Raw genomic sequence first — 17,415 nt, forward strand, 5'->3', positions numbered from 1 at the left:
CCCCATTTTTAACCCTATTTATGTCCATTCTCACATCTTATGGTAATAGAGTATTAAAAAATACATATGGATCAATTTATTTTTATAACATGTAATTTCAATGAAATAGTTTAAAAATATAGATTTTAAGTAATATCTTTAATTTTACATGGATATTTTTTTATTAATATTCTTTCTCTATCAATCAAGTTTTTAATATATTCACGATCTATCATTTTTATAATATCTTCGCATTAGTTTTTACAAGTTCCTCTTTTATAATATCAAGACAAAATATGTGACCAGGAAGCACTTACTTTTCAAATATTTATCTTTTGATTTTTTAACTGTCATTTTTAAGACGTATTTATTATATAATTAAAATTATTACAGTTCAACATAACTTATAAAAAATGCTAATAACTAATAAATGAAAAGTTAATTATAAGTGAGAAATGACTTTTGTTTTATAAGTTTAGATAAAATTTTTGATGTTTACAACTTGCTAGGTATAAAATTATTAAAGATAATAATAAATTATAATAGATTGTTTTCCTAAATAGACCTCTATATATTTTTGTAAAATCAAATTTTAAAAATAAAAATAAGTCATTGAAAAATGTTAAGATTTTCAAATTCTCGAATTCCGACTTATAAATTCGTTACACAAATCATACGTTTTAACTAATGACCTGATTCTAACTTGTAAGTCCAAACAAGCTAAGTTTATAAGCACAGCCAACCACACACCTGTATTTGAAAAGACCTTAAAATCTGGTAGTACAACTGGGAATATATTTATTTGAGAAAGTACAATCGGGAATATGCTCTTTTTATGCACATGTACATGTTTTTCCAGTTCTGTCTATATCATCCTTGCCACTGCTGCTTAGTCAGCTGCAAAAAAATAACACATCGCTGTCAAATTTACCAAGGAACATTCTTATAGAACCATAACTATAGGTCATGCGTTAATTAAATCGAGACATGATGATTATAAGTGGACGTGTGATGATAGTACCATACAATTATAAAGCTTAAATTGTGAGGAGAGGGGGAAAGGAGGCCGGGAGATGTGTTTAAAGTCCAAAGAGAAGCTATAAGAAGCCAATATTAAGCAAATTTTTAACAGGCAAAACAAATCAAAGATATCAAATGTGTGGCCAAAAGACTATTTAACCTACATTATGAACAAAATTCATTATAATCTGATGCAAAATTACCTTGATTACAAGATTAGGAGTCTCCGTTGACCACACTTTTGAAAACAATTACCTCATATACTGAGTAGAAGAAATACATAAACTAGACACAGGTGCACATATACAGCACATATGGTATGTAAATTGATCGTTCGGAGATGGAAAAAAAACACAGTGAAATCAGGTTTAAAACAAACACTCATACATTGACTTGGAAAAATCAAATTGAAAACGAAGGGGATCATGTGGGGGGTATATTTTAATTGTGTGTTGACTTCTAGGAGGCCATTAGATTAGATTCATTTAAGTGCTTAAATTAGTTTGTAGTCTTTATTTCAATTTTGATTTGTATTTCAGCAATTGCCTGTATATACTAGGAAAATTTCTGTGACTTTATTTTTGTATGTTCTGAGTTCCAACAAACAATTTGTTTGCCAATTTTGTGCCAATAAAGGTACTCTTTTTCCTAGTTTACCCAGTCTTTAATATATTCCAGCTGACAAGACAGCAGATTATAATTTCAACCTGAGTAGTGAGTACATTGCCACATTTCATGCTGCCATCCACTATTTTACAGGTAGATGAGAATCACATATTTGCAAACGAGGAAGGTAAAGATTACCTGAGATTACCACTCATGCCATCGATGGTAGTTCCACCTGTATTCTCCTCCCATCTAGTGTACTGAGGGTTCAAGCCTTTATCAATGTGCCTGCCTATATATATCCTCATGCACATTATCATTAATACATAAACAAAACATATTAGCTTACGTCACATAGTTATGCACAATAACAAAAACTATCATCAATGAAAAGATAATTACTAACCTGTTCCCACCAAAGGTTGACTCATAAACAACACAGTTGTATTCTAAAATTTGGCAACTTGCATTGTATAACAGAGATCCCATGTTAACTTTGAGAAGCGTCAGGAAGGAATGGAGTAACAAGAAGAAAGGATACGTACATAAAGAAGAATACACGCAGGTGGTGTTAGTTCCTTCCAGAATTTTAAACACCAATTTGCAGCTATCAAAAATATGGGCAGCAAGTCCAGTCCTCTAATTACATTGCAACTAGTCTGGTAAATAGCCACTAAAGGAAATTTGAGGCCCTAAGCGTAAATATATTATTTGGCCATCTTAAATAAACATTTTTTTTAAAAATTCGGTAAAATTACTAGTATTAAGCAAAACATAAATATTTTACTTGTAAATTGCTATAAATTTTTAGAAACAAAATAAGTAAATATGTTACATCCATTCTTTTTTTTCAAAAAAAAAAATTTCTCGATTTCCATTTGCTAGTTTTTAAAGGTACTATGGTAATCAAATAATATTCGCTGCTTTTAAGTTTTACAAAAGAAAGAAAAAACAAATATCATGTGTATCTATTAGCAAGATATTTTATAAATGTAAGATAATCGAAGTGAATTCACTTTTTGAAAACGCTACTAATTTTACTAAGAGCTCTCATTTGTTTGTAAATCAATTATTGTGTTTTAATAAACTTTATATCTCATTAGACTTTATTTTAAAAGAGGAAAGATAACTTATAATAAGTAAATAATCATATATTTATTTAGCAAAAAAAAAAAAATCATATATTTACGCGCAATAATGAAGCTTTAATAAAGTGTGAGATCATATGTGGTTGCTTTGTTTGCCTTGTATGAGCCGGCGATGGTAAATAGTCCATCTACAGAATGAAAAGAAATAATTATAATTTAAGGCTTCTAGCCTGGTGGTTAAACATCTTCTTTAAGTTACTTTACTATCAATAAGATTGTTGTAGAGGATTCAAGGCTTTAGTGAGGTAGGCGTGCAAGTATTTAAATTCTTGACCCAACTACTTTAGGGGAAGGTGGGATATGATTTGTCAGTTTACATCATTGATCGAAGGATAGCAACAACTATAGTACTATAACAAATAGATGTCAAGAACAAATCATTGTTATTGTCTCTGTACAAAGATCTACTCTACGTGTTTATAAACTAACAAGATAATAGCTGACTTAGCTACATAGCGATATAGACAATTTATTCTTGTTTATCATATGGACAATATAGAACCCTATTATAGTGGTAATAAACCAAAAGTTGCAGAACTAGGCCCTAGCTCTACTCCTAAGTCAACAAGGTCACTTTGTGCAAAAACAAGATTAAAAAGTACTCCGCATACTTTTATTTGGCCAAACAAAAAAATGAAAGTATACCACCTGTAAAATGCATTGGAAAATTAATATAAACTAAAGGGAAAAAGAAAAGCTAACCATGCATTGCTTGCCCGTGAAATGGCAAATGGGAAGACTTTGTCGCCTTAAGTTTCTGACTCTGTCAGATAGGTGTGTACTCCTTGTGTAACCGGACCAAAATCTGGATTTTCTAATTTAGATTTACATAATAATTTACCTGCCGCAAGTAAAATAAAAGGAAAAGATGGACGAGAATGTCAATAAGTTCACAACAGAAAATTGAGTTTGTAAAAACGAATTTAGTCAGTGAATGAGTAAAGAAAAATGTCAAATTTGGATGAGATTGTAATAAGTATAACTAGTGAAAGACTGTAAATAGAGTTTGTAAAATGGAATGAATACAGTCAGTGAATGAGCAAAGAAAAAGATCGAATTACCAAGACAAAGAGAGGAAAGCGGAAATATTCCACATGGAAACAAGAGTTCTGGTGATGTTGCTGTAATCTTATGCTAGTAACGACATCTTCATCAATCCTGCCAGTGTCAAGATGCTAATGAGAAGAGTTAGAGACAGAGTTACACTTTAGTCACCGCACTCAGTAATATGGTTACTAGTCATCAGGTAAAGTTTCTTCCCCTCAGTACAGACCACAAAAAAAATTTCATCAAACAAAACTTTACATTAATCTACACCCTGATATTATTCTTCTTCCTGGAAAATGGGATTTATTTAAAATTAATTTTTGGTAAATTTTTACCAAATTTATTTGCTTTAAGCATACCCTGAGGAACTTTGATAAAATAATTTCAATCAAAAATTGTGATTATACAGTATATGCTAGCCTCATTCCCTTCCTAGGCAGACAGTATAAAGAATACAGTTAATATACTATGCTAACTTTCAAGTTGTTCAAGTCGTATAGCTGATAAACATGGCAGTTTTAGCAATTATTTGTCAAAATCACCAATAATCATCACAGGAGCAAAGACCATTTTTAAAATGGTGAAATCTGCTTGAATCTCTGACTGTGATATCCCTTCCAACAATTTTGGAAATTATTTTGATTGCCGCATGGCAGTCTGTGCATGCTCGCAAGTTCTTCATCACTAGTATAGGTGTCCCTTCAGGTGTACTGATCAGTGAATAGGCAATAGCTAACCTCTCACTATGATATTTAAGAGATTCTATTTTGATATCCTCATCTACATCGTGAAGGGCACAACTTGTGTCAGGTTTGTACCCTTCTCTTTCCATCTTTATATCCAAAGTGTCTATCTTTCTTTTAATCTCCTCAAATTGTGGATGAGTCGTATCATTAGCTGTGAATACATGAAACTTGTGCTTAATTTCAACCCAACTATATGCAGGCACCTTCTTAACTCCTCGCTCCCTCATTGCCTTCTTTACCTTGCCAACTTCATTCCACTGGCCTGCTGCTGCATATATGTTAGACATGTTGACGTATGCAGCAGCATCTCTGAGAACATCCATGTTAAAAAGTTTGTCCGCAGCCTTCTTAGCAAGGTCTTCATTCTTATGAATCCTACATGAGTTTAAAACTGATGACCACATTATCTCATCTGGCTCAAATGGCATGTTACTTATTAGGTTCTCTGCATCATCAAATTTTCCCTTTCTACATAACACGTCAACCACAGATGCATAATGCTCTTTCTTTGGAACAAGTTTGTAGCTCTCGGTCATAGAACTGAAGAACCACAGTGCTTCTTGGACAAGCCCCCGATGGCTACAAGCAGTTAGAACACAGAGAAAGCTTACAGAATCTGGTTGTAGACCTGAATGAATCATCTCATTAAATAACCTGATTGTGGCTTCACCGTCCCCGTTTTGTGCATAAGCTGAGATCATTGCATTCCACGATACTACATTCCGAATAGGCATCTCTTGAAAAGAGAGCATTGCATCCTTTAAGGAACCGGATTTAGCATACATGTCCAGAAGTGCGCTACCAGAGAAAACATTCGACATAAATCCCGAACGAATAATAGACGAGTGTATTTGTTTCCCTAGTGAAATTAAAGACAAGCTTGCACAAGCCTTTAAGGTGCTAGCAAATGTTGCTTGGTCACCCCAAACATTGGTTCGACGCATCTCATTAAACAGTGCGAGGGCTTCTTCATGACATTCATTTTGAACATATGCAGAGATCAAAGCTGTCCATGGCACGGAGCTTCTGTAGGATAGATTTGCAAAAATAACATTGACTTCCCTGAAGCTGTTGCATTTGGCATACATGTCAACCAAAGCATTGCCTACCAGTATATCTGTATCAGCTTTTGTTAGTATGGTCTGAGCATGAATTTGTTTACCCATTTCCACATCAGTTAAATTAGCAGCTAAACTCAACATTGTCGCAAATGGGAACTGTCTCCGATCAAACCTGGTTAACTGCAAGTCACGAAAGAGACCAAATGATTCCCTCAGCAGCCCTTGCCATGCATACGCTGTTATGACTACGTTATATGACACGCCATCCAACTCCGGCATCTCATCAAAGAGCTTCCTGACATCATCCACACAATCATGCTTCGAGTAGAAATCCAGCAATGCATTGCCAACATATACATCACAAACGAAATTGGCCTTGACCACAAGACTGTGAATTTGCTTAGCAAGACCAACATCATCCAAACCCGTACTAGCACATAACACTGCAGCAAAAGTAAAATCAGAAGGCCTCAGACCCAAATGTTGCATTTCCTTAAAAAGCTTTATCGCTAGTTCATCCATTCCATCTTTCGAATACCCACTTATCATTGCATTAAAAGTCACAGAATCCCTCACTGGCATTTCCTTCAGTAACTGAAAACCCAAAGCAAGCAAATGTGATTTACAGTAAGAATCAACCAAACTATTACAAACCTTAAGCATAGAATCAAACCCCAGTTTAACAATATGCCCATGAACCTGAACAATCTCTTTTCCCATCATGGATTCATAACAGCCCGATAAAAGGGTGGGAAATGTCACATGATCCGGCACAGTCCCATACCTACACATCTCTCTATAAAGCTTAAAAGCCTCAACAGGTCGTTTCCGCTGTGAATACCCACCAATCAATATCGTCCAAGACACTGCATTTGGATCACTTATACCATCAAACAACTCCCTGGCAACATCAACATCACCCAGTTTAACATACCCAGAAATCAACATGTTTGTTGAGCAAGTGTTTCTATGAGGCATCTGATCAAACAACTGGCGTGCATGATGAATCCGGCCTCTCTCAATCAAGTTCTTTAGCTGAAAATTTGTGCGGCATGTGTTGGGATCGAAACCTGTCTTGATGCTACGAGCATCTGCCGAATATGAAAAAGTACGCATTTGAAATGAACTTTTTAACGTAGCTTGACAACTTCTGTAAAGTTTCATAACACAAAGTCATGAACACACTAACGGGGATTACAAGACGTGGTGTTCGTTTTCGCGCTCAATTCCCTAATTGTTTGTTTAAAAAAATAAAGTTGTATTATTTTCTCCAAGGATAAAATTTTGGGATATATTCGATATCATTACATTTTTTATTCATGTACTTATAAATTTTCACATATAATATTTTTATGTTATTAATATTTAGATTGGTTATAATAAAACATACTAATTTAATATAATAATAAATGATGTGTAATAGAGGTTTGATAAATATAATAATCTATAAAAGTGTCGCTAAAATTATAAACGGACGTGAGAAAATGATTGGAGTGTGATATTTTCCAGATATTTTTAATTTTTTTTATTTTTTTATGGCATCCCTAACCCCACTTTTCAGATTAAGATTTCGATGGTCAAATAAGGAGAATAAAAACAATAATTTTAATTTTTAAATTGTTCAAGGGTCTTCTCTTTAGTCTTTAGTGTCGAAAAAAATATGAAAGGGATTTGATTGAAAAAAATATAAAATAATAACTAATCAAATATGTAATTGAATAATTAGATATTTGATTAATTTATTAGATTGATTGAAAGCGGGTTTGGGGTAGCCAATCTATTTTCTTTAACAGCACTTCTCACACTTGTTTTTTGTTTGGACAAACCTTTTGGAACAATAACATCTTTATTTCAGGGATATTCATAAAAAACATCGATTAATTCGTTTTTACAATTTTGAAATAACAAAATTCTTTTATTTTAGTGACATGTCCAATACGGTTTGAAATTGAAAAGTTGTCACAAGCATACTTTCTCTTTTTTATTACACAAAACTAAGAAAAAGTCTTGCCTTGCCACACATAAATTCCATTCGACCTTTCAGGTTTGTTGATGGCTTTGCAAAATATATAATGATAATTGTATAAGGAAAAGCTACCAGGCTTTAAGAAAACCCAAGGAAAATACCACTGTTGATAAAAATCAAGCACCCAACATATGAAAATGTTATTGCAATCAAGTCATCAGCAACATCCAAAACAACAATGGAACATCTCAAAACATCCTCTTCCTACAATCTGCTGCACCACAAAAGCACTCTAGCTGTTTTATATTTCCGTCTGGACCAACTACACTATCCAGTGCATATGCATAATCATAAGAAAGCTCCTGCAAACAATCAAATTAATTATGTCTCAGTGCACGGATGATTAGTGTGTTGTCCAATATCACATAATACAGTTATCAGTCATGTATCACTTTGTTCTATATCACCCAATTTCGATCAATATCACCCATATAGAAGTATATAACTACTTAACAACTTATAATTCCTTTTCTCATTCTATCAGATGCCATGTTAAGTACAGCTTTCTTTCTGTAATCTGCTACCTGGAATAATCCGACTATTTTATAAGCTTAAGTCAGTTACATAAATCTCACTTTACAAATGCAACAGATTTATTCTATAATGCATGCCAGCTTATACTTTTTGGGTCCAGAAATGTTCTGCTCTCTTTGTTTCATATTATAAAGACAACTTTTCCCCAGATCATTTTGGTGAAGAGGATGGCTAGAAAGATGGATCAATATCCACAATTTTGAAGTTATTTCTCAATTAACGAGTGACACGAACATTGTAAGACTAAAAACAACTCTGTTTGAGAGGATGGTATATAAGAGCAACTCCAGCGCGGACCCAATTCATGCATTGGGCCACGTGAAATGGTTTTAAAATGGTAAAAAGAAAGTATCCTCCGTTGGAGCAAACCGATAGAAAGTGGCTAGTCCCACTTCGCTGACCCCGTCTTACTTGAGTATCTTATTGGTTCAAATGTGAAAACATGATAAAGCATTGGTGTTTTCTCTACCGGGTGTCTTTACTTTTGCCGTTGAGAACTGGGAAATGGGCTGTATGATTGGAGTAACCCGGCCAGTTTTTCATTGAGTCCTATTTTTCCTTACGTGGGTGGGGTCTAAAAAATATAAAAGTGACCCTAAGCGTTGTGGATGCTCTAATTAACACTTCAAAAAGAAATCTGATGGCACCCACCATCCCCAAAACACATTTACAAAGTTATTTACCATTGTCTATATTCAGGAATGAGTCACTAAAAACTTGCAACACATAGATTGTATTGACTTGAAGAACAGTGAGAACGGAATATCATGAGAAATCATTATGAATAAAATTCAAAGGGAAATAAATTGTGAAGAGAATAATGAACATGGAGTTGGAGGAATAGAAATTTGGGTGTGCACAAGCAAACTGCTTTGTTTGCGCTTTAGTTGCGGATTAAAAAAAATCCACTTAAAAGCTGGTAAACATATTGTTTAAGTCCCGTGTAGGCTCTATGAAAATCCATTCTATAGCTCAAAATTTTCTCACAGATGACAGAACCCTACTCAACTAGGAAACTCTTTTGTATCAACATAACTGCAGAATTACTTGTATAAAGAGGGTTAAGGAGCAGTTATCATGATGATCAGCATATCACAATAGAAAGCAAGTTGAAGCACAGAAAAGGAAATCATTTTTCTCCTGGGAGCAAAAAGAAATCAATAGAATAAACGAGTGTACACTAATTGCACATCTTCTATCTTTGAGAGGAGAAGATACCTTCAGGGGAGGTATGTTTTCAGAGGCGAAGAGCAAAACCCGAGCCAGCTTTGCATCATGGTGGCTGCTCAACACGCATTGCACAAATAAATTCGGCTGACAGCTGTGATTGATGAACCTAGCAACATTGCCACTACTGCCCGCATCTAGGCAATATTCTGGTCCCCTGTCCATCTCGCCATCATCCGCCATGTGTGATGGTAAAGACACAGCTCCCACCCGCTTCTGTTGGACATAAGTTACTCCAACAAATGAGTAAGAAACTAAATACATTAAACAAGATGAAAATAAAACAAAAACCACTAGTTAATGGAGACAAGTTGCATGTTTTAAATAAACAAAAAAATTTGAGAGATTTACTGACTTATATGAATAAAGTTAAATACAGTGTCTGCTAAGATAACAGAATAAGTAGTTTGGCTGGGTTATTTTGAGGAGCACATCTAGTAAGTTTGATCTAGTTAGTTTCCATCAGTGTGTTATAGGCAAAAAGCAAAAAGCTTTAGCACTTCAAACTAATTGTAAAATGCAACTCATTTGAAAAACACCTAAATAATCAACAAGATTTCAAAAGTTAACATTCATACCTCTCTTCCATCTAAACCTTTCATTGTCTGCAAACAATCTATATCGAAGACATAGTTGTTCTCCGGATCAAGATCTTCGGATGTCCTTCTCAGCTTCCCAATATATTCGATCACAGGGGCTCCAGATGGAATAAAATCCCACGATCTAACAGCCCATCCTTTCTTTGCAGTACGAAAGACCTGAAAAGATATATTGCAATTATATTATAACCTTTGGGCAACAAAAATATAGAACATCAAGGACAATTTAAACTATTGACAAAAGCTAGCAGTACCTCAAGTCGGTACTTAAGTCCCCTTTGAGAAGCCCTATTCACACAATCAGGGCCACATCCACATTTTGGCCCACATTCAAAAACAACAGCCTTCGGCTCAATAATCCTGGGGAAGAAGTAGAATGAAACTAAATAATATATACAAATAATATACCAAGGCAATTCAGGATATAAGATAAAGCACAGTTTTGCAACTGATTAAAACATGTTTAAGCTGTTTTCAGCAAACTTAGCAGATGTACATGAAAAACAAGAACAGGTTTAAAACAATTAACATCCACAAACCTGCCTCCATCACGATGGACATACGCGAAGTCTTCCCCATTGAGCTTAGCACAACTGCAATCACCGGAATTTACACAATTGCCCTGACAATCACATCCGGGAACTTGTGTTGGGAGCGTCATGCTTGCAGGCACTTCAATCTTGGTGCTGTAGGTGAATCCTGTAGTTTGAATTTATTGTTCAAGATATCAATAAAATAAAGAAATGCAGGTACCTATTAGTGTGTTGGGAAGCAAATCATCGAAGTTGCAAAAAGACAGTTGAAAATATTGATAAACAAAAGTTTTTTAAAACTATGAAGGCAAGTGCACATAACAATTCTTGAACCCGTCTAGATAAAATTTCTAATTTGTAAACTTGCCTGTTGGTGCAACAGGTGGGTCATCTACCACATTTGTAGCAGGGATCGGAATATTCTCTTGCCCTCCAGAAATGTCCTCGCACACCAGCCTAAGTAAAGATAAAGAAGGATATCCCGTGATTATGATTCCATAAATAGCATAATAAAAGGAGATAATACTCAATAGAAGAGCAATTGTCATACCCGCGTATTTCAGAAACCGAATTAGGAATTTGCCCGCGAGTAAATTGGACCTGTCATGAATGCATAGATCAGATTTAAAACTGGCATCATTATCAAAATTAATTTTAATTATGTTTCATATTTAAAAATGTATCTATAATTATCACATAAAAAGCACAGTAGGTCAACATGAACCCCAAAATCAGGTTTAACAGGAGGGAGAGCCAAAGAAGGCTAATTTTTATGAAAAAAAGAGTGGCTGATAAGGACATGTGGGTATTTTTTTTCTGTAAATCATTCCATTAGAAGTTGAATGCCTCAAATAGAACAGGATTTGAACATCATAATTAGTTGATGCAAATGCTAAAAGGCAAAGTATTGGTCAAACAAGTAAGAAATTGGTTTTCCCTATAATTGAAATTCACCCTAAAGACCAGTAAATTACTAAATTTTCTTGAAGCACATCTGCTTTATGAAAACGAGACGCTAAATTAAAGTAATGACAGAATTTGCTGGCATGTAATTCCAATAAAAGAGCAAATAATTTTGTAACACATGCACAAGAGAGAACCTGAGCAGTGGTCAAAGTAGGCTGCCCTTCAAGCCTCTTAAGCCGAAATTTGTATACGGTAAAGCCGGATATTCCTGTTTCTGCCCAATAATTTACTACCTGCACCACTTAAATGTTACACAATCTGAAAACATAAATGTGCGAACACCCCAACTAGCACAATGAATTACCTCGTACAAGCCATCATAGGTGTACACCTTTCCAACATAGCTAATCTTAGATTCATGCCCACGAATAACTCTCACAGGAACTTTCTGATCCATTGAATTCTGAACAATGCAATTAGGAACATATTATTAAATTTGAATTTCTTGTTCCCATGCACAGTTGCACATACACAACACACATATAAATGTAAACCAAAGACTCCTTTCTTTAACATAGAATGTGGTGTTTGATCTTCCTTTACATAATTGCATGCTAAATCAAATTTTACATTGTAAAGAACTTAAAAGTAACAGGGCAGCTTATATTCATAAGTAGGAAAGTTGTCAAAATTTATTTTCCTTCATCAATGTAAATAAAATTCAGTTTGTCATCCTGACAAAGAAAAATAAAAATAAAAAAACAGCTTATCTTTATAATCGGGTGGGATCCAGGTGTCCAATTTAGTAATAATACATATATTCAGCACTCAAGTTCAACAAAAAACACACAAGCAATCGCATGTGTAGCGCAACTTAGTAGTGTACTTTACATGATATCATTTTGCAAAAATGAACTTCTTTATACAAAGTGTAGCTTTGGAGCCCATACAAGAAAAGGAAATCTAAACATGACATGCCAACAATGACAGGTATTATAATACTTGCATTGAAATTAAATAAATAGACACCTGAAGGCAAATCCCAGTCTCTGCAGAATAACATATACATATACTATTGTATTTTTAAATAATTTTACGTCCTAATCTTTAAAAAAAAGGATTTACTAAAATCCGCCATGTTTCATGAATTTATAACCTTCACTACTAAATAAAACAAAAATCCTGATTTATAACAAACTGTCTTCGATATTTTTCTGTCTATAATCTGTCACTAACTTCAGTCATCAATCCATCAGTGATAGGACTATTTTTTGTACAGAAACAGTATCGAAAATTTATACCTTGAGTCCTAAATTACCGCGCAACAATTTTTGGTCCTTAATTTGGTGTTTGTTGCCTAGCAGATTATTACCGCCTTGACCAGTATATATAACATCCTCACAATTGTCGAGGTCATCTTCATATTGACCTGAGATCACTATGGCGACGGTAATCGGTAGTGTATAACGACTAAGATCCTCAATCTGCAAGGAAAACGAAATTTGAAGGTGTCATGGAACAAAAACAATAAATAAATAAAAGGAGTATTTTGTGGGTTGGCTCATTTCATGTTCCAATTTACACAATTTGATGTCTTGAGACAATCCCTTATTCACCAAACTTGTAATAGGAGATACCATAATGACTTTTTTGGTCTTCATTATTTTTGAATGAATGGTAATTATTCAACTGACTCGAATCAACATTTAATAAGTTTTGGGATGTAAAATCTATGAGAGACCATTTCCAAAAAATTTAATATAAAATTCTAATAATACCACGATTTTTCTAAAGAAAACTTACCTTGCTGCCATTTTGCCCAACATAATCTATTCCGTTAAGCCAGTGATTATGGAATCCAGCAGCAACCATCTCGGCTCGAGAAAAGAATTGATGTCCAACATCTATCCCTGCAATCAAAAATTAACCGTCAAAAACACTAAATAGGACTGAACAATGCAATTCACTGCACATTTAAAATATTTGCTCTAAATTTCAATATTTAACATAGAATACACACACTATATGATAAAACATTAGAACCACTTTTGGAAGGATTGGAAAAAGAACATACCCGGAATAGATCCAATCCTATTTGGGCGTAATGCAGATCCTGTTTCAATCATCTGCGTATTATTTCAACAAATATTGTTCGTCATTGCATATCAAATTTTAGTATTAAGAACATTGCAAATGTTTTACGCCTAGGTAATAATAGTATACACAACAATTAAACTATTAAAAACATGAAACTTACAAGTTTATTAAATTTAGTTCGGTCATAGAACCAAGTGGGGAATGAATTATGGAATAGCTAACAGCTTATTTGGAGTAAGTATCTAGCTGGGTAATATAATAATAAGGAAATATATATATATATATCAAGTTGAGACAAATGGCTCTCAGTCAAACTAATAATTTGGGAGAAAAATGACATATATTACCTAAAAACTAAGATTGCCAACTTACAAGGTTATGTGATACCATTTAAAATCTATTAAGAATGGAATCTATGATTATACACTACAAATCAGCATGCAACAGGAAGTTGTGTGCTTGCTTATTTAAGTCGAGAACTTGAAAAATAAGTGGGAAAAAAATTAATAATTACAAAAAAGAGCAACTGGCAGGAAAATATTGAAGAAAGGAAACTACCTTTGTTAGTGCCTTTAGATCCGGGCGCCTTGAACTGTTCTTACTGCTGTCTTTAGGCACATCTCCATTTTCCGCAATTTTCTACAATAATAAAAAACCACAAGCATGTAAAGAATAGGATGAACCCCGGCAAATTTAAGATGTGACCTTAAACAAAATAACAGCTTGAAATCAAGTGTTCACTACATTTTTACTTTGTTTGAAGAGATTTAGGCAAGTGTTAGGTTTTATGGAAGGAAATGATGTGATTTAATGCACTTACCACGACAAGAAGGGATAACCAACACATAAGACAAAAAAAATATTAACCAGTGCGAAAGAATGTGAGCAATTGTGTAGAGTATGCCTTGAATGGCGTACAAAAACACAATTGGCAGGAAAATGAATGCTTGAAGTATACAAGCTAACCTTAGTTTTTGAAGCACCTTTGGCAGCTTTTTTATCAGCCTCTGCTTTACCACACCTCTTTTCCTCTTCCTACAGTCAACCACAATGAGTATGCTAAGTGTCATAACTAGTCATACTCCATATGCATCAAATAAATATAGATTTGAATCAAGGCACAGTGATGTAACACAATTTTCAGATGATGTTATTACATCAAAACAATTTATTCAATTAAGAATATCACCCCGTCTGCTGTTAAGTCTATACATACAAGCTGTTAATCAACAACCAAACACTACAAATAACATACGCCTCTATTTGCTTTCAAAGGACTATTAATCCCACCTTCACTGTAAATATCGTCAATCCAAAGCAATTGAACTTAAAAACAACTGAATCATCCTCCACAGAATAACTTAACTACTAAATAAACTACACAACAAACATACTGAAAACCACCAAATACAGAAACCAGACCTGAACAAAATGAAGATAGTGAGTGTAGAAGCATCGAACCGCTGCCCTAACAACAGCATAAGCGCTTCTGGAGCCTCCTTCATTCTCATTTCCATTACTCTCAGGCTCAGCAGCCGGAACTACATCCTCACCGGCCGCCTCTGCCACCTCACCGCCATTACTCTCCACAGCTTCGGATGGAGCCTTGACTTGAACAGCCTCCTCGATTTTCGAGCCAGCCTTCGGCTTCTCGATCCTCTTTCTCTTTACACTCTTCTTCTTCTCTCTCTCTGGCTCCACCTCTTTATACTTGCTCTCCTTGCATCCTGAGAGAGATCTCTCGCTATTGAGCTTCCGAATCCGAGCGCTGCTCCTCCTCTCGAACATTTCAGGATCCATTTTTTTGGAATTAGGGTTTCTGTATTGAGAGATATTAGTAGTCGTGTAAAAGAGAAGGGGGAAGAATGAGGCGCTAACAAGATGAATGGAGTAATTTGATCGGTTTTTAACGTTGCCTGTTTATTTTCCCGCTGCTACAATTTCGGAGAGTAATCGTGTGTGCGCGAGACCACCTGTTTCCTATTATGTGTTGCAGCGGGATTGGTTTGGTGTTTGACTTGGGGTAAGTTTATTGAAGTTATCAAATCAGAAGTTTTGAATTTGAATTTTGAACTGATGGGGTGATTTAAGTTTTAACCGTTGAAAGGGTTTATTTTCCGAGCATTACAATTTGCAAATATTATTTTCTTTTATTTTATTCCAATTTTATCTTATTTTATTTTGAAATTTTTCTTATGCAACTTCTATTTTAATGTAATTATATTACTCATGCCAAAAATTATTTATAATAATTGGGGGATGAAGTATATTTGATTAATAATTGAGTTAATATTCAAGAATTATATTTTATGATGTCCCGTCAACTATGTTCAATGAGTTCACATGCATTTCTTATGCTCGTAAATCAGAAATTTACTCTTTTTTGTTGGTTGTGTTTTTTTTAATTACATGACATTTTCAATTAAATTTCACTCTCGGCTAAAATTTGTAACCAGTTGGAGGAATACAGTTTTAATCATAAAATAGACGATTTATTATGCTTAATTATCTAAATATATATATAACCGCCTTCAATGAAGGCTATACTATTTTTATACTATAATAGCATTCAAGTAATTTTAGACAAAATTTTTGATAATAAAAATTCGGTAATTCTCGGGGTGAGTCGGGGTCGAACTCGGGTATCCGGGACAACAGAGGATAAACCCAACACTAGGCTATCCAATCGTGCCAAATCTAAATTCACTTTTAATGTAAAAGAATATTATACTTCGAGCTTGTTATATGAATGATCTTGATAAATGAATAATTTTTTAGTGTTCATTTATCCAGATCTACCTGAATACTAAAAAGATTATCACATTACGTGTGTAATTTATGTAATACAATTTTCTAGACAAGCACGCTAGAGTAAGATTAAATTTTCTGGTATTCATGAGTAAAAAAAATGTGATTATATCCTAAATAGTGAAGAACTCTTGGAATTAATTAAAAACAATCTAAATCAAATTTAACTTAGATATTACCTCTGATTTAGTTTCACTTTCGACATCTTTGAGACTGAAAAAATAGATTCGTCATCCTCCACCGCATTCATCCTTGTGTCAATTCTCTCACTCGCAAATATAACAAGATATCGATTAGAAAACAAATGATGTGAAATAAAGATATAATGATGAAGTTTTTTGCGAAGACAAAGAAAGAGAAAGTTTATACACAAAGGGGTGACAATAAGACAAAGTTACAGGCGGAGAAAGTCATAAAGTATCAAGTGTGGGCGGAGAAATCCATAAAAACAGGCGGAGAAATCCATAAAGTATCACGTGTGGGCGGAGAAAACCATAAAATATCACGTGTTCTTTTTATGTTTAATAATAAAATAAGTAAACACGAGAGCATATTGGGTGGAACGTTTAATTATAAAAATAAGTAAAAATGAGAGCATATTGGGTCCACCTAGTTTTATTAAAAAGTGATAGAAGTAACAGTTATTGACATCATGAATAAGAAAATTAAAATCGACATAAGATTTAATCATATTTACATAAACAGAAAAAAAATCATAATATTTTAGCCCTCTCTCGTGAGATAATTCATCAATTCGTCCAGTGTCTAAACATCTAGAATTCATAATTATTTAGAGATTTGTAAGACCTAGATGGTGGTTCGTTATTGACGGCTCAATAAATTGATCAATTAATATATTTATTTAATTATGAAAAATTATTAAAACACCTAATCATTTGGGTCCTCTTCAGGTACCAAACCTCAATTAATACAATATTAAATACATTTTTATAATTAAATACATCTTATAGTCATTTACATCACAAAATTATTAAAATTTTATATAATTATTGAACAACATATTGATAAAATATATTTTCAGAGAAATTGTGTGTGTGTTGGGGTTGGGGGTTATTCA

At 33.9% G+C, this 17,415-nt stretch overlaps 2 protein-coding genes across 5 annotated transcripts; both read right to left on the bottom strand.

Moving 5' to 3' along the window:
- Positions 1-599: 599 nt before the first annotated feature.
- Positions 600-6,868, bottom strand: LOC108219202 (putative pentatricopeptide repeat-containing protein At2g01510). 4 transcript variants are annotated; one of them, XR_010291516.1, is made up of 5 exons: positions 4,343-6,863; positions 3,815-3,911; positions 3,456-3,594; positions 1,804-2,099; positions 602-876 (listed from the first exon to the last, which is right to left on the bottom strand). XR_010291516.1 is itself a non-coding variant. In XM_017392519.2 (1 exon), exon 1 carries the CDS (start codon positions 6,769-6,771, stop codon positions 4,339-4,341), a length of 2,433 nt encoding a protein of 810 aa, XP_017248008.1. In that variant the 5' UTR covers positions 6,772-6,868; the 3' UTR covers positions 4,170-4,338. The 4 variants fall into 4 exon arrangements, 1 of the variants encoding a protein (XP_017248008.1); XR_010291515.1 differs by having other exon boundaries at positions 600-876; positions 1,804-3,594; XR_010291514.1 differs by having other exon boundaries at positions 600-876; positions 1,804-3,911.
- A 693-nt stretch (positions 6,869-7,561) lies between these two features.
- Positions 7,562-15,521, bottom strand: LOC108219203 (histone-lysine N-methyltransferase, H3 lysine-9 specific SUVH4). The gene is made up of 15 exons (XM_017392520.2): positions 14,952-15,521; positions 14,496-14,564; positions 14,088-14,168; positions 13,507-13,558; positions 13,236-13,342; positions 12,734-12,916; positions 11,797-11,895; positions 11,627-11,725; positions 11,077-11,126; positions 10,894-10,982; positions 10,533-10,692; positions 10,248-10,353; positions 9,973-10,152; positions 9,386-9,610; positions 7,562-7,935 (listed from the first exon to the last, which is right to left on the bottom strand). The coding sequence occupies exons 1-15, from the start codon at positions 15,327-15,329 to the stop codon at positions 7,822-7,824; spliced, it is 1,992 nt and encodes a 663-aa protein (XP_017248009.1). The 5' UTR covers positions 15,330-15,521; the 3' UTR covers positions 7,562-7,821.
- Between the last annotated feature and the right edge of the window lie 1,894 nt (positions 15,522-17,415).

This window comes from Daucus carota, chromosome 4 (assembly GCF_001625215.2).
Source record: "Daucus carota subsp. sativus chromosome 4, DH1 v3.0, whole genome shotgun sequence".
In the NCBI taxonomy this organism is placed as follows: Eukaryota; Viridiplantae; Streptophyta; class Magnoliopsida; order Apiales; family Apiaceae; genus Daucus; species Daucus carota.